At 39.7% G+C, this 23,629-nt stretch overlaps 2 protein-coding genes across 3 annotated transcripts in view; one reads left to right on the top strand and one right to left on the bottom strand.

Moving 5' to 3' along the window:
- LOC110854046 (midasin) overlaps positions 1–23,629 on the top strand; it is a 55,914-nt gene that overhangs the window by 5,199 nt on the left and 27,086 nt on the right. The window contains exons 16-21 of the mRNA XM_022102440.2: positions 44–409; positions 475–723; positions 809–1,140; positions 1,251–1,639; positions 1,722–1,784; positions 1,871–2,832. Coding sequence (XP_021958132.2) covers positions 44–409; positions 475–723; positions 809–1,140; positions 1,251–1,639; positions 1,722–1,784; positions 1,871–2,832 — 2,361 coding nt within the window. The remainder of the gene's footprint in view (positions 1–43; positions 410–474; positions 724–808; positions 1,141–1,250; positions 1,640–1,721; positions 1,785–1,870; positions 2,833–23,629) is intronic.
- On the bottom strand, positions 3,097–21,660 carry LOC110854398. Of its 2 annotated transcripts, none has more exons than XM_035855104.1 (10): positions 20,494–21,660; positions 12,377–12,938; positions 11,857–12,026; positions 11,759–11,769; positions 11,507–11,632; positions 9,303–9,402; positions 8,776–8,973; positions 7,297–7,647; positions 4,606–5,174; positions 3,097–3,675 (listed from the first exon to the last, which is right to left on the bottom strand). In XM_035855104.1, exons 2-10 carry the CDS (start codon positions 12,577–12,579, stop codon positions 3,616–3,618), a joined length of 1,788 nt encoding a protein of 595 aa, XP_035710997.1. In that variant the 5' UTR covers positions 12,580–12,938; positions 20,494–21,660; the 3' UTR covers positions 3,097–3,615. The 2 variants fall into 2 exon arrangements, with proteins under 2 accessions (XP_035710997.1, XP_035710996.1); XM_035855103.1 differs by having other exon boundaries at positions 20,508–21,660.

Here is a 23,629-nt window from a genome sequence, read left to right as displayed (position 1 = left end):
CGATTCTTATCTCCACAATAATAAGACTTGTTATGTTTTGCAGATTCGAGAAGTTTTAGAAAAAAGATTTAAGAGACAAGTTGATCCGAATAATTTATTCACCTTACATGATCAAACGAGCAGTGTGACTCGCGAAATCCTAGAGTTAGTTTTAAACAGCAACCTTCCCGAGTTTAGACACATCGTATGGACTTCTCAGATGAGAAAACTTGCCGTTTTAATCGGCACAGCTATGAAATTCAAAGAACCAATTTTGCTGGTTGGTGAGACTGGATGTGGGAAGACCACGGTTGTGCAACTTTTGGCACAATTGATGAATCGACAACTCTATTGTGTCAATTGTCATATGAACAGCGAAGGAAGTGATTTTCTGGGTGGACTGAGACCTGTTCGAGATCACACACAGAATGTATAAACTCGATATCATAAGCTAAAGATATGCAAAACCTTATTTCGTTTTCTTTTTACATTAAGGATGGACGACTGTTTGAATGGGTCGATGGTCCACTTGTCGAAGCAATGGAAACGGGAAGTATATTTTTGGCTGATGAAATTTCCCTTGCTGATGATTCTGTGTTGGAACGCCTAAATTCCGTCCTGGAACCAGAAAGAACATTACTCATTGCTGAAAAGGGTGAAGAAATTCCTAAATTGATTGTTGCTGATTCAAACTTTCACTTTATTGGAACTATGAATCCCGGTGGCGATTATGGAAAGAAAGAGGTACAATTTAATTATCTTGTTGCTGTGATAGTTAGCTCTACACTAGTCTATTATTAGACTAACATGTTTATGTAACTTTCTCTAGCTTTCACCAGCGTTGCGGAATCGTCTAACCGAGATCTGGTGTGATTCGACAACAAATGAAATTGACCTGGTTGCTATTGTCGAACATAATTTGGTACAACATGTTAGGGAGAATGGCGTTGGACAAATTTTAGTTAGTTTTGTGAATTGGCTCCAAAATAATGACCTTGGACAAAAGTGCATCGTTAGTGTTAGAGATTATCTGTCCTGGGTGCATTTTATTAACTGCATGATAAGCCCTCCAATGGTGATGGCCTTAAAAGATGCAATAATTCATGGAGCTTGTATGACTGTCTTGGATGGATTGGGCACTGGAAACACAGGAGGAGAAACGTTAGTCATACCGTTTTTTGTACTATTATTTACGAACCTAAAAAAATATACGCTCTATATCCGTGGGTATGATGTAATAATTTTTTTTGGTTTATTTTTTATCTATGCAGTACGTATGCCCAAGCACTTCGACATAATGCCCTGAATTTCATTGAGACGCTGTTTACGACATCATCGTCTTTACCGGATTCTGAAACTCATAAAAAACTGGAGGCTTCAATAATAAAAGTTGATGAAAATAGCGTCAGTTGTGGACCATTTAGCCTCAAAATTAACCCTTTCGTTCTAAATACTGCGGACACGACTGTTCGATTTTCAATGAATTCACCAACCACATCCATTAATGCTATGAGGGTTTTACGGGCGATGCAATTGAGGAAACCTATTCTATTGGAGGGATCTCCCGGAGTAGGAAAAACTGCATTAGTGTCTGCACTGGCTAAAATGGCCGGATATCCCTTAACAAGAATTAATTTATCAGAGCAGACCGACATATCAGGTATATTCATGTCAAATTGTAATATTTACGTATATATATGTATGTGCACCGCTAAATGAGTCGACTGATTTATGGGTATCAGATTTATTTGGAGCTGACCTCCCAGTTGAAGGCAAAGATGGTGGCAACTTTGAGTGGAGGGATGGTAAGATATAGATTTATATCTCACTATTGTCTTGCACGACGTGAACTTTCTGAAGTAAAGATTGTTATGTTTATTTGCATGAACAGGTCCTTTACTCCAAGCTTTGAAAACACGCTCTTGGATCCTCCTTGACGAATTGAACCTTGCCAGCCAGTCGGTGCTTGAAGGTTTAAATGCATGTCTTGATCACCGAGGCAGCGTCTACATTCCAGAACTCAACAGAACGTTTCAAATTTCTACCACGGATGGTAATGGTTCTAGCGATGGATCAAGAATATTAGGATGTCAAAATCCAGTAAGACAAGGAGGTGCAAGAAAAGGACTTCCCAAGTCGTTCCTGAACAGATTTATTCAAGTCTATGTGGATGTTCTATCCGTCGAAGATTTTAATTTTGTTCTACAAAAGTTTATGCCCACTTTGCCTGCACCAACGATACAATTAATGGCAACCTTTGCCTCCCGATTGCAACAAGTTGTATGTCAAGAGGGACGATTTGGGGTAAAAGGTGGACCCTGGGATATCAATTTACGCGATCTTATGCGATGGGCCGAACTTACCGTGAACAATGTGGTGAACGAACCTTTTAATTTTTTGGAAGAATTCTCCCCACAAAGTTACGTCGATATTATATACGGGCTACGAATGCGAACGGGCAGCGATAGACGAAAAGTGCATCAACTCTTCTGTGACACTGTGCAGGAATTATTTCCAGGGACAGAAATAGACGTGGACACTGTATTACGAGGCGTATCGCGTGATGTCACCTTACTTGACAACGAAATAATTTGTGGGCTTTCTCGTCTGCCTAGAGTCGGCGGTATTGAGTTTAGCAATGACAAGTTATTAGTGCTCCAAAAAGATGTGGCACAATTGGACGCGATCATGACGTGCTTGAGCATGGGATGGATGCCAGTGTTAACAGGTCCAGCGGGCTGCGGAAAGACGTCTCTTGTCAGATTGATGGCAGAATTATGTGGGAGAAAATTGGAGGTGATGCATCCCAGTCCTGAAATGGATACGATCGAGCTTCTTGGAGGATTTGAACAGGTAAATGATTTTTTTCTCGTACTGTTGTCATCTCATCTCATACCATACGTACCTCGTCGAAAGTAACGTGAGACAATATCAATCTTTTGGAAAGATTACTTTCACCATACGATGGCCGTTAGTTGAAGTCCCATTATTGAGATATGTCACGCATCTGTCTTCATTCATTTATGTGTTGGATTGGATCATACAGCAAAATTGAAATTGAAAGCCTTGCTCGAAAAGTGAAAGCTTTGCGGCGTAGTGCGCATATAATGCACCATGTTAATTCTTTGTCATTTTATTCGCATCTTAAGAGGATAATTATTATAAATACAAATGCAATGGAGGATTATGTAGATTATTTATTCGGTCAGGCTATGTTCTTATGATTAAGATTGATTCGAATTACATGACAAGTAGTGCTAGATATAAATGCGTAAATATTTAGTTTACATAAGCCCATTTTTACGCTTACAATTATTTTATTATATTAGATTCTTATAGACTTGATGTGATGGTACAATGATTCAGTTGAAGAAATTGCAGTCTATAAGCTGGAAGAGTGCTTATCAAAGGAATATTCTTATCTTAAAGGGCACTTACTGTCTACTATATTCAGACATGAGCCAATTTAGTTAAGGTTAAAAGTGCAAGCTTACTTATTCTAATTGTTGTGTATTGTTATTATTCTCACTGGATTGTCCTTAATATTATTGGTAGTAGCACGATTCTTGAAATTTCATCCGTTTTCGAAAAAGGGGCTCGGCCATTTTTCTGTAGCATTTCCAGGTTCGTAATTCTTCAAAATCTGTCTGGCCATCGATTATCTTCAGAAGTTGGGGACAAATCGTCCATCGACATCTGTTTCAAATTGAGTCAAATTGATTAATTCAATTTCTGCTTTCATGTCATGTCCACTGTTTACTCAAGACTACGTACACCTAAATTGTATTTAATTCTTTATATGGCCCTAACTTCAGTCGTCGAAAATTTGTAAATATTTCAGTTTCCCCCAGAAAACGAAAATGCATAATTCATGCCAGTCCACATGACTAGAAGCTACTTTTCGTTTGTGCACGCACCCGTTTTATCTGTGTTTCTATTCCTACGAGGTTGTGTCCGTAGAAGACTTCATGATCAATCTAAAGATGCGAATATGTGAAACCAACTCACTGAACTTTGAGTGTGTGTGACCTGTCTACGTGGTCGTATTCGCCATGTGAAAGAGATCCGTAAAATTGTGCTCTCTATAAGATAAGTCAGTAGTAGTTATCATGGATGAAAGTCTGTCCTACATACTTGGCTTATGTATGCCTGTGATATGAGATTATCATATTTTTGTTAGTTCTTGTGTTTTTTTGCGTGCGTGTATACCATATTCAGAGAGAAAGAGAGGATGACGGGTGAAAGTAAAAGTCTATCCAAAGTGGGAAGTTCCGTTCCACTTCCGCTCACTCGTGAATGAATAATGTTTGTTTCACGTCGGGTAGGAAAGAAAAATACGGTACAGCGTGTGGGTTGAGGTTGCCCTTTTCCACTCTCTTGTGTGGTCAGCCACCTTGCTTGCTTCTTGTCATATTTGAATTTTGTGATCTGTCCCAAATGTACATTTGCGTCAATTATGGTGTCAATTATGAGCAAAAGTGTTTTTTGGAGTCAGCATTTATATTATATTTAGGAGCAAATGTCATATTTAAACCCGGCTGCATGTTCACTTTCACTCGACTTTATGTAATCTAGCAACCCCTCATTTACATACCTGTCACTTGTTCTATGACGTAATATTCATACCTGTTTCCTAAACGCCGAACTGGCCGGTGGTAATGGCGGTGGTGGGAGCATATCATCCGTAAGAATCAGCGGAGGTGAGGGAGGTCCCCCATTCCTACATCCCGTTGACACCAGCAATCGATCTGATTTAAGGGACACCGACCTCTTCATTTTAAGAAGACTTGCAGAACCAGGAATATGCACTAGATCCCCCGCACTGTGGTGTAGCACGACTTGCGAGTGCGGCGAATGGGACCGAGAATGCGGTCTGCTGCTGCCGGGGAAAGCGTGGACATGATGATTGTCAATGTTTAGCTCGTGGTGCTGGCTTCGTCGTCGGATTCCTCTCTCCATCATGCTCCCACTACTTTCTCCCCCACCGGGACTGACCGGGATGCCGAAGTCCATCCCCAACCAGAGGCAAATGAAGCAGCACCCTTCAATTAGGCAGTGTTTGAGTCCTTGTCGGAGTGGGTGGTGCAGCAGGAGGAGGAACAAAGGGTGAAGAATGGAGTGAGCAAAGGCAGCCAGGAGCGTAAACTCGTACGCGATGGGAGCAGGATCCTCCCATGTTCCTTTCTGTTCGTTTCCTACACAAGAAAATTTGATCATCAGCACGGCAAGATTTCTCTCCTCGGCATCAGCAGGATTCATATTTCTAGCCACTTTCTCCCCATTTTATGAGACTCCTACATTCTAAGCATTATTAGCTTGATTGATTTTTTGGCAGAAAATGCAAGGTTGCATCATCCTCATATGTACCAGACCACCCACCATCAAGCTAGACGTGATGATGTTTTCTTAGACTGTCAGAATATACGATGATGAAGGACGTGCTACACCTTGAAGAAGTTTGTGAAGATTTCTTATCCCGTTTTTTTTCAAAGATCGGCCAAGGTGAAAGCATACACATGTGTGGGTTCACCTATTGAAAAATGATTGAAATCTGTATCCCATTCATCCACTTGGGTCTTTCAAATGCCTCAGCCGAATGCATGGGTAGAGAGGTTTATGCGAAAAAATGAGACTTCTTCCATCAAAATAATTTCATGGTTGGGGAGACGATATTATTATAAATATGAATAAACCTTGAACAGGTGAAAGGTTATTAAATATCTAGATATAATATATCCAATGCCTATATGATATTTGTGTGCCAAGGCGTCTAAACATTTTGTTATAGATACGTGGGTTTCTTTAGGGTAAAGCCTAACTGCAAAAGTTAGTTTGTTCTATTTTCGACCCCGACTTTCACCTGGCTCGTTATGTATATTGCAATTGAAGTCTGCGGTTTCTCTGGAGGGACGATTCTATCGGTCGGATATTTTTCTCAATCCTCTCTCTGTTTCTACTTCAATCATGTAACGCTTGACTGACGCTTGTGAGTGTAGGACTAAAGTTCATTTCACGGATGACATCATTGGCCCATTTTTAACCGCAACTTTCACCAAGCTTTACTTTCTACAGGGTATATAGTGCCGCAGACATTCGTATTCATGGTTCGTTGTGGTGATAGCGGTTATACGTATAAAGTTGATTCGTTTGATTGAGACGTTGCAATTGTGAGGTAATATTGGTAGGCGGACAAGTTAAACGTGAGGGGGAGATGTTGTTGGTGGTTATACAACTGCTAGAAATAGTAGTACACATAAGTTTTGTTCCGGATAATTGTACTTGGAACAATGTCATTAAATTAGCTTCGAGTCCCATCTGTGACGATAACAGAACAGAACAATATCAATAGTTCGAGGCCACCACCCACGCCACGTTAGGAATTGTTGCATCAATACTTAAATCTCTAACTAACCGAACTGATTTAAAATAACATATGCTTGTTGGCAAACAATTATTTTCTATGATTTTCACAAAAATCTAGGGATGAAATAAGTCTTTATATTGCTTTGTGAGTATGTAATATATTACATACATTCATATCAATTTGTTACCAATAACAAGTTACTACTATTTTTATTGTCTCCTCTTCTCACAACCGTATGCAGAGGGTCACCACTGCCACATACGAAGCTCGGAAAGAGATCGAGATCTCTATTCGTCCCATCACTTTTTTCTACCCTGATTTCATTGCAGTTGTATCGTGCTCATGGTTCAGAAAAGGTTTTGGCTTGGTTGGTTTTCCGGTCTCTTTTATGTTTCCTGTGTTGTCTTGCAGCTGGAATTCGGTTTGGATGCCGCACACAACAAATAAATAAGAGCACTCTAACCCTGTTCTTCCTTCTACACAATACTACCATTTAATGGGAAAAGTCCGTGAAATCTTCAATGATAGTGATAGAAAAAGAATGTTATCAAAGAAGCCTGATGATGATAGAGGCAGAGATTTTCACCCATTATTTTTCCTACACATGTCGTATCCTGTGTCTACTAAAGGTCTGGAATGGATTGGAAAATTTGATGGGATCTACTGAGTAAACTATCGAAAGATATGAGTAGTTATGTGGATAAGAAAAAGTTTCCGAAACGATAACTGGACATAGAATTGATGGAGAACCACCCTTCTTGCTTGATTGAGGAATGATGGTCTTTCATACAAATCTTACATTACGGAGAAAGACAGAATACTTTAAGTTTATTACTTCTCGACAGAAATAGGACAACAATTTATCTGACTTGTCGTCACGACTTTACTCTCCGAAAGTGGGCTGCGTATTTCTCTGATGCGAAAAATAATTAAAATTATGAAACTCAACTTACCCACTGGAGCCACGAGAGCTACCACATAAAGAGGAACCCAGCAAACCAGATTGATTACGGCCAACGTGCTCAACGTTCGTATATGGCATCTCCCATTTTTCTGCGCTTCTCTAATTAGCACATCCAACTCACCAGCAGTGGCCAGCGACCCTCCGCCGCTACGATGGTGTGGCAGATGACTTGTTAACGTACTAGTTTGGCCTCCACATGTCGCAACTGTGGCCATGGGAATTTTTGAACCATGTGTAGTAGCATTTTGAGATAAGCTGCTACTTTGTTTATTCTGCATAATCCCAGCCATTCCGGCGATTCCGCATCCTGCCGCGGCAAGAAGCCCCATCCTTGCTCGAGCTGTAATTCATAATAATACAGGAAAAAGATTTATATCTCTGAATTACAGCAGCGATTCAGTTTTAGTATTGTCTCCAAGTCACAGTGGTTGAAATTCGTGTTACGAGTTTATGCCCGTGTCTGGATACAAATTTAATTTAAAATTCTCATTTATGTCTGTAAGCGTATCAACTACTTTCCCCCGGTGTCTGGAACTATTGCAGCTTAGTTTTTGGTGATGGTGGTGGTGGGGGAAGCATTTCAATTTAGTGTAGTGTAATACTTTCACTCCCAGCAACACTCTTGATGTTATGAAGTTCCTCTTCAAAAGTGATTTTAAAAGAAACGTGGAAAAAGAAAGCACTCAAATTGAAGAAGAAATGCCAACATTTACATTCTCCTTAAAAGAAGAACAAATATTTTCTTTTCCTTGCATGCGAAATTGTGTACCACTTGCAAACTGTCTACTCTTTTATTTTTTATTTTTGCTTAGCACAGGGTAAAAATCCTACATCTGCTCGTTTGGACGGATTGAACATATTTCATACCTATTTTTGTTCGGGCTAAAGTGAAGTACAGACTTCTATAAATAGCCAGCATTGTACGTGGACGATATATTGGTAAAGTAACTTTTACTTGTGATAACCATGCAACCATGCAGTTATTAAAGAGCTACTGGGGAAAAAAGTAGACCGTGATGCGCCTGGTGTTTTGATGGCGAAAAGTTGAGCAACACTTTCACCGCTTTCTTTCTTCTTTCTCGCTCTCTCCATCATTCACACCCCTCAGTGCATTCCACGAGTAGATAGATAGTGGTGTTGGTTTGGCGGTGGTTGGAGTCGGATTTGCCACAAAAGTTGTTTTTATGACTGATTGGAATGCAGTGGTTGCTGCCTCAAGTGTTTGCTACTGGCTAAACAAGTGAGTGAGTAGGATTGTTTGTGGCATGGGAAACGAGTCAGAATCACACTTTGTACTACACGATTTGATGCTTATCTGTTTGTAAGAAATGTTGAAGAGGAGGAGGATGACAAAGAGGTCGAAAATAATGAAATACGATACATTTTCCTGAAAAAAGGACAACTTTCTCCTCCTTTCTGTCTCTCTCTCTCATCTGAGAGAGGACCACCACCACTTACGCGTACTTACCCAAGTCTTTTTTCAATTTGCGAAGATGAGCACTCGCTAAGAACACTGCAAGCAGGTTGACTGCCGCCCATAAAGCGTTCAGAACAGCATGTCTCGCAGGTCCTCGAACGAGAGGGCAAGACGGAGCTGTCGGTGTAGTATCGGCCTGAGCTGCCAAAGCACCAGACAAAAAGGTTGGACCCAAATTGATCGTCAATGCTGTAAAAGTATAAAAAAAAACAAAGCCAAAGATTTTATCCTTTTCTTGTAGTGATTTAGTATTCAGATTTACACCGCTGTTTCCCTCTCTAAATAATAGTAAGTTTCAAATGGCAACATTTTCATGAAAATGGGAACTGTAACGTCTGACTTGATTTTCATATTTGACATTGCTTCCCCCCTTTGCACTAAAAGAACGTTTTTTTACATACGCTTTTTATGCCCATAAAAAAATTCTGTTTGCAATGGGATAAATAACATCGGCTTCTTCTCTTCGAGAACGAGTGACAGATTGGGAAGGGAAAAAGATGTATAAAGTCCGTTATTACCCGCAAACCAAGTGATGAAAACCCCAAACACTAAGCACTGCGGTGAATCCGGCATGGCTGTCGTCTCAGCCAAGAGATTGGCATCATCGTCGTAATACTCCTGGAGAAAGAGAGAGATCAATCATGTAAAATCCATCCAAGATCCTTTCATGTTATCAAACACTCATTGTGTTGTGGGCACGTATGTTATGATGAAACATGTCTGTGTATTAGAATGCATCCCGTTTTTCTAGAATTATTATATTCGAGTACAATACTTTCACCAACAACAAACATGATGCCACTCATCCCATGATTCTGACTGCCGAATACACTCCTGCCGCATCAGAGAGAGAGAAACATTTTCGAATTGCATATATCGTTAGAGAAACTGGTGGCTAAAACAGCATTCGAACTAGTTTTGGTCGTGGTGATACATAGTTTACTTTGGTTTGAGGACGAATAAATAGGGTTACTTTCACTGGTGCTGCTAGTTATTCCATCTCGCATTCCTACATGTATTTGTACATATGCAGGTCTGGCTGTACTACTGTTAGTACTAATTAGTAACTTATTTATTAATCCTGACAACTGGCACACCGGGTTAAAACAGCGGCATCAAAGAGAATGTGTAATGAATTAGGCGTGTTGCTTTGAGCCTTTGTATGTGTGTGACAAAGTTGGAGGACGCAGTATGAGAGAAAATTTGAAGTCTAATTTCTATGTTTTTGGAGTTAATTAGGAATTATACTTGTCCCCACTTTGCCCTGTACCTATGTTTCTACATACACATGCACAACTTCATCAACACACTGCTGCTTTCCCCAATATCCCTTTACAACCTGTTATAATTAGTCGATCTGAATTCCTCTACTATATAGCAGATTGGGAGCATGTTAAATTAATTAAATACAGAAGGGAAGGGATTGGTAGCAAATTGGATGAATAATTCATGCTCGATGTTATAATTAACAGGCTAAGGAGCTAACCCTGCAATAATAATAATATGCATGTGCAGATATAGACGTTGACCCAGCTGAACAATTTTGTTAAGTCGCTCTCGCAGTTTTATCTCATTTCGTTATAGTAAATACACCATATCAACATTGGGACTCACGAGAGGGGCACTGATTTAATAATGTAGAAGAGTTTTTCACATTTCCTCGTCGCTTTCACTCCTTCGGAATTTAATTAGCCTTTCTTCCCCTCCTCGCCTTGTGTTCATATCCTCCTTTCCTGCAACAGGACTGCAGCACGTGAATATGTTTAAACTTCACACTAATCCTAAGCTCGGGGAATATACGTGCTCATCTAATTATTCTTATGCTGATATAGTACTTATGTATAATCCTTTTCGCTATGCGTATATAAATATGTAGATGAAACTGTTGGAATGTAGTCTCAAGAGATATTCTTCTTAAATTCATCTTGAACTTGAAACTAAAAAAGAATATCAAAGAAGGAAATAGTATTCTTTAGGAGAAAGTATGTAAATAAATATGCATGCACGGTGCGTTTTTTGTGAATAAATTTATTCAGAATATGACATTCCTTCACGGCTGTGAACTGTTGAACTCATTTATTTGAGATGCGAAAATCAACGTGGAAAAGGTAATAAACCTCCCTCTTCAAGAAAGCCTTGCAATTAAATATGTCCATAATGCCATTCTTCCCTCGAATAACATGGCGCAATCAAAAATTTGTAATTATAGCAGATTAATGCCCCGAGTGATTTCTTCCAGAAAATATCTCTGCCTCTGTTGCTGAGAAGGATACATTTAAAATCTAGGAAACTAAACTGGTTTGATGGGCAATTAAGGTTTTGTTCATGAAATTGAGTCGACCATCAATTTCGATTCGATTCCTGCATATTGCACGCTTTATTTTCCTCCTCTCCGTAACATTTCATCTTTGTTCTCTTCTTCTGATTTCGTTCGTTACTTTCTCCCATAAAATAATTTACTACCTTCGTTATAGTTCATTAGAGGATCGTTAGCGGAATTGCTGGTGCCCACAAGTAGCACATTGATTTTCCAACATACAACATCCACTTTTAATCTCCGAGTCTGTTTGGGAAATAATAATGCAGACGCAAAAGTTGTTACATATGAGATGATAATTTGACCTAGTTTGTCGGCTTGTTTCTTTAATTATTGGTGGATGTCGATGATGAACTTTATTGCATAATAAGGGTTACCTTTAGGTAATTAATGATATCCACTTACCGAATGATAGGATGAATACTCTCCCTTTGGGTATAAAGGTGACGTGTACTGGCTCTCGGCTCGCGAATACCCTGCAGACTGAATTAAACTGGGAACTAAAAGCGGTGGTGGTAATAGTGGTGCGTCCTGAAAACAAATCGTGGAAAAAGAAAATTACTGCATCACCTTGCCAGTTCCGACATTTAGGTTGACATTCCATCTTTTCGAACTCGCAGATAACATTTCAAATTTCCGACAAATTGACAGACTTACACTTAAAGAGGCTGTAAACAGAGTAAACAAGTTTAATTAGTTGGTCTATTTCATACAAATTTTAGGTTAAAAATTTTGGTAAGCCATTTTTTACTTACCAACGAGAAGATTTAGCGATGTCACGGTGGCAAGCAATAAAAAGGCCGTATCCAAGAAGGAGCACCGCGTGATGGGTTGGCATCTTAAGACGCTTAGACCAAGCGGTATGAGTAGAGCGGCCCTTGTTCCATCCACAATCGTACCGTGAAGCAAAAGTCCGGATGACCATCTGAGAAGAAAGACACTAAAATTCAGCACTAACTAACCAACCCCCCAGGACTTTTAGTAGCGTTATTATTACAATCACACCGTCCCACTTTTAAGACTCTCATAAAACCAGAATTAGGAAAGGAAGGAAGTGTGTTTTGAGTTTTCTTCCAAAGCTATTAAAACGTTAGCAGGTGGGCGATGACGACGACGGTGTGGTAGGGAACGAGAGAGAGAGAGGATTTTCTACCTTGGACGCCCAATTATTGTATAAATCTCACATTTTCTTCTTTCGAGGACAAATTCATTTCTTCTCGTTTAGAGAAACTTGGGTAATCTTCTTACCGTACTTTTCGGCTTAATTTTAATTACCTTCTCAATGAGCGACGAGCGATGACCAGTCCAGCCAAAGAAAGATTCGCTAATACTCCTGCTCCTGCCAGGCTTATCAGCAGAGTTCCATGTCTCTCAGAGTCCGAGTGGCATTCAAAGTTTCGTGTGATATTGGTAGTGATGTTGCGATCAATTCCACCAGCCAACGGTCCACCACCTCGAGTTCCAACGGCGCTTAGCATGTTAGGTTGTTCTCTGGGAAGAAATTAATTGATAGCTTGTCCGTCCGACTTAAAGCTGGGATGTTGTTGAATGTATGCAGTTAAATTAATTCGATGGCTTGTACAAAGTGTGGATTACATTACGTCGCGTGATATATGTGACAAATCTCACTCTTGTCACGACTGCTTTCTCCATCACCACACCACTTTTTCCAATTTGGTCATTTCATTTTGCTCAAGTATTCACTGTTTATTATACAGTCTGCGCGTTTATGGAACTGCTGTGAACAGTTGAGTTGAATCACAAGTTGATGGAAGACAATCAATTATAATTAGGCTTTCTTGGAGCCGCAGCGCAGCCAATATTTTTTACACTGGATCTGGAAAAGAGAAGAGAAAGAAAAGATTTTCTTAATTTTAGTAGGCGGATTTTAATTGAGAGACTTTTCCCCCATTTTTCAGACAAAGAATGAATCCTACTTCCACCACCACCAAGCTAAATCTTAAGATGAAGTTGTGTGACATCTACTATTATGAGATGATTTATTTTGCAGAGTTTGCTGCTTTATTATACGGGGATTTTTTTGCTTTGCTTTCTCTCTCTCTCTCTCTTGCTTGGTTGTGGACATGAAAGTTTTGAATCTTTGGAATGAGTTCAACATGAAAAGGCTTTTGTCCAGAGGAGAGGAGCTAAAAGCTTCGTCCCTTCCTTCCTCTCACTTCCTCCACTGCGATGTATTCCAACTATTCTTTCGAGTGTGAGAAGAGTTTGAGTAGTATCGAATCTCAAACAGAATTCAATGCAAAGTCAAAAGCAAAGTGATGGATGTTGTCGAGAAGAACGTGTCATAGCTCCTGAACACTTGTGTGAGCTATACTTACCTATTGCATATTAACGTTCTCTGTACCCTGCAGTCAACAAAAGTGATGTCAATGGATTACTTTGTTCCGTTTGCATCATTTCCTCTTCCCAGTTCCGCAAGGGGACAAATTCCAAAATGGGAGATTAATTTATGGGCACTTGCTTTGAAAATCAAGCTCTATTAATACTTTCATTGGTTGGGAATTTGTAATGCAATTTGAAACATTAATCCTGCTTTCTTTGTCCATGTTTATTTCGTATGCGATGAGTTGACGAGAAAAGGTTAAGCAAAGTCGGATGTGGTTGGAATCTAGGATTACGTAGAGAGAGAGAGAGACACGAATAAAAGAAACTTTGCAAAAAATGAGTGGCTGGCTAACGTGAACAATCTGATTTCTATCTCGTCTCATGTTGTTGTTGTTTGTTGGGACACACATACACTTTTTCTTCTCCGTTAGAAAGGACAAAATTCAGATTCCTGTTTTGTGCATATAATTCCTTTTCTTCTTCAAGTTTCAAACGACACTTGGGAGAAGTTTATGTGACTGGGTTGGTTTGGTTTTGGTGCATGGTTAGCGAGTCAGGACACTCAATCTCAATTGCCTCAGTCAAGAAATTTGGCCCCGTGCCACTCGGCGAGATAACTAGAGAGATGTTTTAAGTAAAGTAAATTGTGTGGGGTAATACGCTATAGTATGTGCTTTCACTTGTCCGGTTTCTCGTGCTTGTGCTTGGCTCAGATTTCAATGCGGAATTGTTCTTGATAAAAAGAGCGAAAAAAGAAAGAAGAGAAAAACGAATCTCATTTCAACCAATGTAAGAACGACAGAGCATCGTACGCCTTGGTTGCTTGGATGATTACGAATAGAAATTTGACGATGAGAAATTGACAATTTGCAATATATGTAGCAATCAAAGTGTCGGATTTATCATCGCACATGCAATATAAACATAAAGTTCTTATTACTTATTCCGTATTAGTGGTGCTGGAATGTACCGAATTGCATAAATCACAAGAATGAATGTGCTTTTGTGATAATATAAATGTAATATTACACATTTACATGGGTGCAGATAAGGAATTTGCTCTGCTGCTCTGTGTGTATCCCATTAGTTTTCACTAATGACAACGACATGCGCCCTCTCATCTCCAAATAACTGAAATCTATAAACTACTACATACTTGTGTAGTATGCATGCTGCTGCTGCTGCTACTACTGTGGTTGGATGAGCTTTGATACTTGACGGGTTTTATGCAGATTTATTTTCCCCATGCTGCTTTCTTCCGCTGTAACCAACTCAATTTTAGTGAAAGTAATTAGTACGCGGGGCTTTGAGTCTAATACTCTCTTTATAAAGTGGTTGGCTCTGATTCTATCTTTTGTGCGTCAGCTACGTACGTAAAACACGGCCGAGTAGTAATTACTTGTTGTTTGCTACGATATGGAATTATTTTTTCTGTGAAATGATGGAATTCCAGTTCTAAAGAAAACATACGTAATGAAGTACTGAACATATATTTTAAGGTTTTGATGATCATTGTAAAAGCAATTTCCCAGTAGTTTGGCAGGCGTATGTACATATGTACATTTATTGTTTGTTATGACATTTACTCAACTGGAATAAAATTATAAAGCCTCCCGGCCATCCTGCAGAGAGACCGACTTCCTGTTGAATTTTCCGTCTCTCGCCTTTCCCTTCTTGTGCATGGATGGACGGACGACAATGGAAATTTTTATTATCACATTCAAGTTAGTTCTTTGAGAGGAGAGGATTAGTTTTACTGTTAGTTCCTGTCAGGACTTAATGAGTCGTCAGGTTAAGTGAATTTACTGAATTTCACTCTCTCACTTTGAGTGCCATTCAGTTTTCTCATTCCGCCATCAACCAGACTTTCTCCACGGCGTTTTTCCTTCCTCCATTGTCTCCCGGCCTGCTCTCACAAGAGGTTTAAACTGAGCCTTTCTATTCATTGGGTTCTTTCTGTCGCCATTTATTATTATACCCGCCTGCCGTCGTCAACTTGGTGGTGGTGCGGGCACAGGCAAAGCAGCAATTCTAGGAGTGTATTAGTAATCTGAGCTTATTTTATTTTATGGAATGGACCACTGAATCGTAAATGATAAGGTTCAGCGTTCCTTATTCGTTCAGGTCACTTACTCATGCCCAAGGTCTGCTCTCTCACTCTGGCAACTAGACATCTTTCTCTTTTTTCTCTTGTTGAAAAGGCACACTTTTTTCCCTCGTGCACTCCACCTAACCTGAATAGCCTAATATATAGATCATACATTAACCAGATATTTCTCTCCGTCTGCCTTCCTGCCATAAATAGAATGAGACTGACGATTTCTTGATTTGCTTTCTCCCTGCTTTCTCCATACATGTCTATCTCCTCGTCCATCGGATAATATAAGGTCACCATTTCTGAACGGATATCAAATGAGAAATGCGACTGCGAAGAGAGAAGAAGAGCACACACGTTATGTTTTCTTACGGTTTTTGCCATTTGGATGAAAACTTCTTTCCCAATTTGGGAATTGTACGTCTCTCCGAGGGTGCAATAGTCCCCCCGGACAGTAAAACTTTTTCCGCCTACATTCCTATATGTACATACCCATTTTTCCCTCACGTAATACATACAAACACAATCTAACATCTGTACTACCATTTAATTGTGTTTCTATGTGTGGACAAAGTCTGCCTCCGGAGATATAGCTTCCATTATGAATAAAGTACAACCACGCGTGCCTTTTGGCATTTCCGATTGGCAATACAATCAATAATATAATAGAAGAAAGTACTCTGAACAAAAGTGTGATTTCGCCATGTATGAAACTGATTTGGAAGGAGAAGAAGAAGCTGGATGAGAGATGGAGGAGTGAAAGCAGGTGGTGATAGGTACGTACGTTCGAAGGTGTGTGGTGGTACTTATGTCGAGTAAGGAGTGTGATTCTTTCTACCATTCTCGAGGCAACTGTTGACGGAAAAGGAATCACTTTCTCCTCCTTTAGTCATTTCCTCACTTTTCTCACGCACTTAGGAGGAAGGTGATGTTTCGGTGCTGCTGACTGACTGCCCGCCTCACACTGAGAAAGAAATGGAGAAAGCAAAATTTTAGTCGAAATCATCTCGCTGATGCCAAGAAAGAAATAAGGAGTTGAATTTTTCATTCGTTGATTCCATTATCCGAGAGAAAATAAAAGTAGATGATAGTTTCGGATGTGGCATTTCATTGTATTGCAGCAAGTAGATATATGTATGTATGTGATCATTTATGTCTATTGTATGTAAGCGTGCAGCACATTATGTAAGGTAGTTGTTGGTGGAAAAATATAATAATAAGAACACAATACTTATTGCTTTTCTGTTGCCTGGCTGAATTCCTATGTCAAAGAAACAGGTTTGCAATTGTTGTTATGTTACTCAATGCTCAGTGAGTGAAAGTCCACCTTTCTCTCCTACGTTCTAATGTGCATACGTGGAATATTGGGTTGTGTTCTGGAAACTTGTGTGTTTCATTCACTTGCTTGCCGTGTAAAAATTTCATTTCATTCTAAAATTGGCATCTCTCTCTAGAATCCAGTATTGAATTTGGCTTTACGATTTTGATCGTATTTTTCTTTATCTTTTATTTTGTGTGCTCTCTTATTCTGTACGCACGGCTCGTGTTTGTTCTCAGTGATATGTAACCTGTAAAATTTTAAGTAGAATTGAAATCTGTAGAAGGAAGAAGAAGGTCTACGTAAATGTAAAAAATGATGAGAAAGGGCAAAGGTAAAGGATTTAGTTGGGTAAAAGAAATTGTAAAGTTGTTATCTCTCCAAGGCTCGAGATTCGTGTGACCTCAATGAAATTTGTTAACCTGACGACCATGACGTACATACTTACAAACTATCAGCTATTGCAAGGTCAGCAGAAATGGTTAAAAAAGTGTACGTATTTTCGTATAGAAATTGTTAAACTTAGTATATTTTATAATCATAATCTGTAATGTCAACTTATTCTTTGACGTCCAAGAGAATCTCATCGCGCTGCTAGTGACGTACGTTTTTAGAGAAGAGATCCTCTTATTTGCCGCAGGTGTCACCTGTAAACGTCCCAGCCTTTCGTTTCCTTTAATTTAAGCACTTTAGTCAAACGCCTTTGAAGAAGAAGATGTGGCACTTTTCGGAAGGGAGAAGAGTCTGCACATTTTTCGGTAATTTCTCGGATTAGGCTCATAACAGTAATCTTTCATGAAAGAAGAAGTGGAGGCGCAGCTGAGGCGAGTCAAAACTAAATCTTGAAGAGTCTCATTGTGTTTGGAATGTATTTTCTCAAATGCCCTGGAGTGACGAGCAATCGACTTTGTAAACGTCGCCTGCACATATATTACAAACTCGGCGGCGGAAGTTACTTACTTTCTAACCGCGACTGGATCTTACCCTACGACTTCTTCTATCACCATTGGGCTTAAGTGGTGGTTTGCTTGCAGACGAGCACCTACCACCACCACCACCCGCACCTTTCCCTTTCAGGGAGAGCATTGTCAAGTGGTGTGGGGTTCGCACCCAAGGTGGCCACTATTTTCGCACTATGTGTCACGAATTAATAAGAATTAATCTTCAAATGAGCACCTCGAATAGCTCTTTGCTTCTCGCTACACCAGGTAAAACGGCAATTCCCGTCCAGCCCAAGTGTGGAAAATGTTTATTGTTATTGTTGTAGTTGCATGGCATGGGATGGGTGGATGGAAATGAGGGGGATCAGAGAGTGGTTGGAAACTTTGTACATATGAAGAAGAACTCAACTTGTGGAAATAAACTTAACACCACGTCCCACTCTATTTATAGTGAGGTCAGATGGGTTTGTGCTCAGCTATCAATATCGCCAGGCAGACTTTCTCCTGATCATCTCATCTCTGTCTGTCTGTCTGCATGTGGCCCTCTGGCTGGACAACTTTCTATGTACACCTGGGTGGCTACTTTCTCCTTCCACCACCACGACACACATAGAACATCTTGTTACTTCTTCTTTGGCACTCGATTGGTTTCGCTATTCATTGCCTCCTGTGCCCTATGGGAAGTGGTTTAACTGTCCAACCGAGTCCAATAACACTCGTCCCGACAAAGGCAGCCAATGGGGATAGCAAGTAACTTTTGTAAAAGTTTAGGCCCTGGTTAATTCACTATTAAGTCTAACAGTTGTTCCTGCATGTTCTTGGTCTTCTTAGAATATTGCGAAAGTCGAGATGAAGTCGCAGTCATAGTTAGTTTGATACAGTGAGTTAGTTTGTGTCGCCTTGGTCTATACACTTTCATACCGGGTTAGCTCGATCTTCTCGACTTTGGTTTCATGGGAAAAGGTGAAACTAAATGAAGTAAAGTTAAATAAATGTCTTGTCTTGTTGTTTCATCGCCCACAGCCAAGTTTCTTTCTTGTGAGGAAGTGGTATTACTATTATGAGCCTTTTCTTCCCGCAAACCATCCCCCAGCCCATGTCTACCTTTGTTGGCACATATATTAGAGGAGATAATGTAATAATAATACCATTTCCGTCATTTTTTACTACGTGCACAGGCTGCGTATGTAGTAAAGTAAGTATAGTAAATGCAGTTGAAAGTTTTCAGGTTAGAGGAGGATTCACGTAGGAAAAAGGGGGTTTAAACTGTGTGTATCCATATATTTATAATTGTCCAAAAGTTGAGCTCCAGCTCTACTATGTATGATACAAAAGTGAGCAGTTTCGTTTCTTTCGTCTACTTTTGCTCTTCAAAACCCAACTCTCAAAAGAGCGGATGGGGACCCCGCAAAAGTTTAATATTCTCTAAATCCCTGTTCTAATCTCTGTTGGAAATTGCTGCTCAGAATTTATGAGTGCGGGCTTAGCAATGAAGAAAGTCAGTCGTTGGTTCGAAGTAAACCTTACAAAAGCTGATTAAGGCTTCAATCAGGCTTCGTCTGATGCCCTCCTTCTTCTTCCCTCGTGGTCTGGTCTCTCACATTGTCAACCAAAAAACTCCCTGGGATGGAGTGGTTGCAAAAGTTAGGTCCACCATGTAGCTTAGGAGGACAACCCTTCACCGACAGAATCACCGATCTTGATGCCCTTTGGATATGTTGTATTCCTAGGTGAGTCTAGCAAAAGTGAAGCAGGATTTCATTCCATGGCCCCATTTGCGCCCGCCACACCCACTCAAACATGCGAAAAACACGAAAAATACCCTGTTTTGGTTCATTCAAAAAATCACCAAAAATCCAATTTTGATCGGATTTTCATAATTTAAGCGTTTTTGTGATCTTAGATAGTTGCTTTATCATATCCAATAGCAAACTCAATTTTTTTGAAATTTTGATTTTTTCGAAGGAATACTCCTGGTCAGGAAATTTTCGAAAATACTCAAAAAATTAAAAAAATTGAGTTTGCTATTGGATATAATAAAGCAACTATCTAAGATGACAAAAACGCTTAAATTATGAAAATCCGATCAAAATTGGATTTTTGGTGATTTTTTGAATGAACCAAAACAGGGTATTTTTCGTGTTTTTCGCACCTTTGAGTGGGTGTGGCGGGCGCAAATGGGGCCATGGAATGAAATCCTGCTTCACTTTTGCTAGACTCACCTAGGAGTACAACATATCCAAAGGGCATCAAGATCGGTGATTCTGTCGGTGAAGGGTTGTCCTCCTTAGTTTCGTCGTCTATACCGACTTAGGACTCTAGTTGTAGATTAAGCATAAGTGACGGTAAGAGGACAGAAATAACTCCATATTTGTAAAACTTTTTTTGGCCATAGCACAGAAGGAGGGGTTTTGTTGAGTTAAGAAAAAATGAACATTATCTCTCGACATTTATTTTCCAAGTTTGATAAATTATTGAGACATGGGCTATTTGGGGTTGGTTGTAAGGGCTCATTTTACTAAAATTATGATAGGCAGATGCATATCAAAAAATTACGTGTTATTAGTTTTCACGAGATACGTAGAATAAGCTCGTCGTGTTCTTATTCTGATTAAACCCAGAGAAAAGAAAGAACCAAAAAAAGATACAGCTCTTGTAAGATTTTATCAGAATTGTGTTGTAATAAGCTTACTTTATTGTACTCACTTTTTAGTCCGGCTGGTATTCCCGTAAGTGTCGCCGCTTTATTGTTGGCCGGTGTTGAATTGATTGTTCTGAGCTCACATCACGTTTCACCAGAGAAGATTAGTAGGGGACATGTCTCAATCAGCTGAAATCCCTCGAGTTTTATGTGATATTAAACGATCCTTTTCCTCACAGTGATCCGATCCCTTTCTCTGATCTTTAAATGTTATGGCTCAAGACATTCACACCACACAACTACAGCAGCAGCCTACTATGTGCTACTTTGCTGTGTATGCATTACAGCATAAACTCCAAGGCGAGATATTCGGCATAAAATGAATCTAAAATCAAAATCATGAAAGCAACTTTTTTCTCTCTTGAAGAAACTTCTCTCGAATTTAAATATCTGGTTTTATGTAACCACAAACGGAATGCAATATGTCCCGTTATATAAACAAGGTTGAGATTTTTTACTCAAAAACCTCTCTCTAAGTGAGCACTAAAGAAAAAAATAAGCCAAGGCTGAGTGAGTGAGGCCTGGATGTTATGCGAAATAGAAAAGTTACTTAATCTTACAACGTGTCAATTACAAATCAATGATGTAATACAGCTTTCACCATCACACGCATGGCTCCTCCGATCTAATTTTACTATCCAGATTTAACGAATTACACAACTGATCACATTGCAAATGTATGAATGAATTACTGCACAGAGTGAAAGTTGTGTCTAGAGAGGACACTTTTGTCCTTGTTTACTGATGTGTGGGTGTTTCTGCGAAACTAAATTTTCTCCATCGGAAATAGAATACAGGCAGAACTCTCCGTTCGAACTTATAGTCTTGATCCGTTCAAGTTAATGATTTGTAATTTGTTTAGAGTAAGAATGGCTAAATTTGTTCATTTAGCTTTTCTAAAGCCGGCCAACCAGACTAAAATAGACCTGTGTCTATATCTTGAGAGGCTGGTTTGGTAATGTCGTGTCCCGGCCAAGGGTGCCAGAGGGATTGAATCCAGGAGGACACACCGCTTCTTCTTATTCTGGCTTGGCTGCTACTGCGAGAAGATCTACACGGCTACCTTTTTCTCCAAATTGTGAAATGGTGATGGAACCGAGAGTCCAGAATGGAGATGCTGTGTTGAGAGGTTGAACTGGGACTGAGCTGAGTGAGAGAGTTACTCTCAGTCTTTCACTGTCTCTCTTCTCCAGAGTAGAATTCTAGCATAAAAACACCCGGACTGGATGGATATCCAGCTAGAGAGATGCATTTGGGGTGAAAGTGTGTAGCTTGAGATATGTAGGTTGCTGCTGGTGGTGGTGGTGCTTGGATATCTGTCTAACTAACCAGGGGAGGGAGATAGACAACGAGATGAGTTCTTTTTCTTGCGAGATTTTCGCAAAGTGGAGAAAGTAAGAGTAAAAGTTGTCGTAGGGGAACTAAAAATCACAATCAGTCGTCGACTTCAAGTCGAAATGTTTCCCTGCATCGATAACGGTTATGTTCTTATTATTATTGAGATTTATGAAATGTTCTTCTCTCCAGTATTTACGACACTGCGTGGGGCCTGCCTTCTTTAAAGCTATTAAATCATAAATCCATTTTAAATTCATGTAATGTGTCCTCTTGTTGAGTTGATGGAGGTGAATAGAGATCATTTTCACTGCTAGGCAAACACAAAAGTTACCAAGAGATAGGGGAGAAAGTGACTTTGAATTACTTGTGTGCTACGTTTTTTTTATATTCCGGATTGAGCTTGTTGAAGTCAGTACTCGTCCACCTACCAACCAACGAAGCAAGCAAGAAAGAAGAAGAGATAAAGCTATGGAAGCAGAATAGAAGTGTTTGAATTGCGTTTGTAGCCAGAGCAAATAGAACGTGCCCAGGTTTAGATTGACCAGAATATGGCTCCAACAGACCAAACCTATAAACCACTAACAACGACTTGTGTTATGTTTACTCAATTCAAGATTTACGAAGAATTCTGCTGCGTCCAGTCAAGGGTGTTGAATTTAGAGTCGACTGCTTGAATCCTTCTGGTTGTTGGATCTGTCGTTTTCTATCAGTGGTGGTGGTGTGTTTCGGGAATTCTTCTCCTCCTTTTTGGATGGGGTATTTCTTAAACAAGTCTTTGTACACACACTTTCTCCTACTTTCTCCTCTCTTCAGTCTGGCACCGAAAATATTTTCCTCAGCCCGTGTCTGCCTGCACGGCACTGCTTTTATGTATGTTCAGGCATGGATTGGTAGGTTAACTAAGGGATGAATTGAAAAACCACCAAGTGGAGAAAATGGAATTTAAACGTTACTACAAAGAAAGGAAAATTTCAGCTCCTTGGATGGCTTGCTCATCCAAGTCATCCAGCTTATTATTTCTTTTGTTCTGCTCTACTTAGCCTCGAGTGCAAGAATTGTTTTCTAAGATCTATTAAGCACAGCTTGTCCTTTGTGTGCAGGCATAACCGTAAGTGTTTGAAGTACAATTTGTCTCTTCTGGATTTTGCACACTCACACAGAGACAAGTTGGTGAAATTAGTAATTTAATGCGGGTTTAAGCATCCGAGTAATTAGTGGGCGGTTGGTAGTTGTCCATTCTTGCGAAAAGGAGTAGTGGCGTGTCATCCTCCTACACGGGAATATTTTGATTGGAGTTTTGTCTATTAAAATTCCTCAAGTTTTTCAATTATACGAATAAATATTGCGTAGGTTATGTAAGTATTTAAATCTATATTCTGAGGGAGAAATCATGTTCGCTATTTTCCAAAAAGAAAGTAAGAAAAATAATTAACCTTCAACCTACATAGTTATTTGAATGATGCTATCTATAGATACGCCGTGTTATGTAAGAAGAGAAGGGAAAGTTGTATGAGATGACGATGTGGATGAAAATAGAAGTTGTGTGAGGCAAATATGTTTACCTTGCGTGCAGCAAAATTTGTCTAGAATCTATTTTCTCCCTACCTGGCTGGTGATGACGACGGGCTGCTGACTACTTTCTATTTTTTCTTCCTGAAGGTTAACTAGCACGCTTACATACGTGCCTACGAGTATACTATGAATTCGTACATAGGGGTGCAAAATCGAGCCCATGTATAGAAAGCTAAACGGGCCGGCAGAGAAGGAGAAAGTAAAACTAGCCATAAGA

The sequence above is a fragment of the Folsomia candida genome, unplaced genomic scaffold, assembly GCF_002217175.1.
Source record: "Folsomia candida strain VU population unplaced genomic scaffold, ASM221717v1 Fcan01_Sc009, whole genome shotgun sequence".
NCBI lineage: Eukaryota > Metazoa > Arthropoda > Collembola > Entomobryomorpha > Isotomidae > Folsomia > Folsomia candida.
This window is presented reverse-complemented; position numbering and strand designations above follow the sequence as displayed.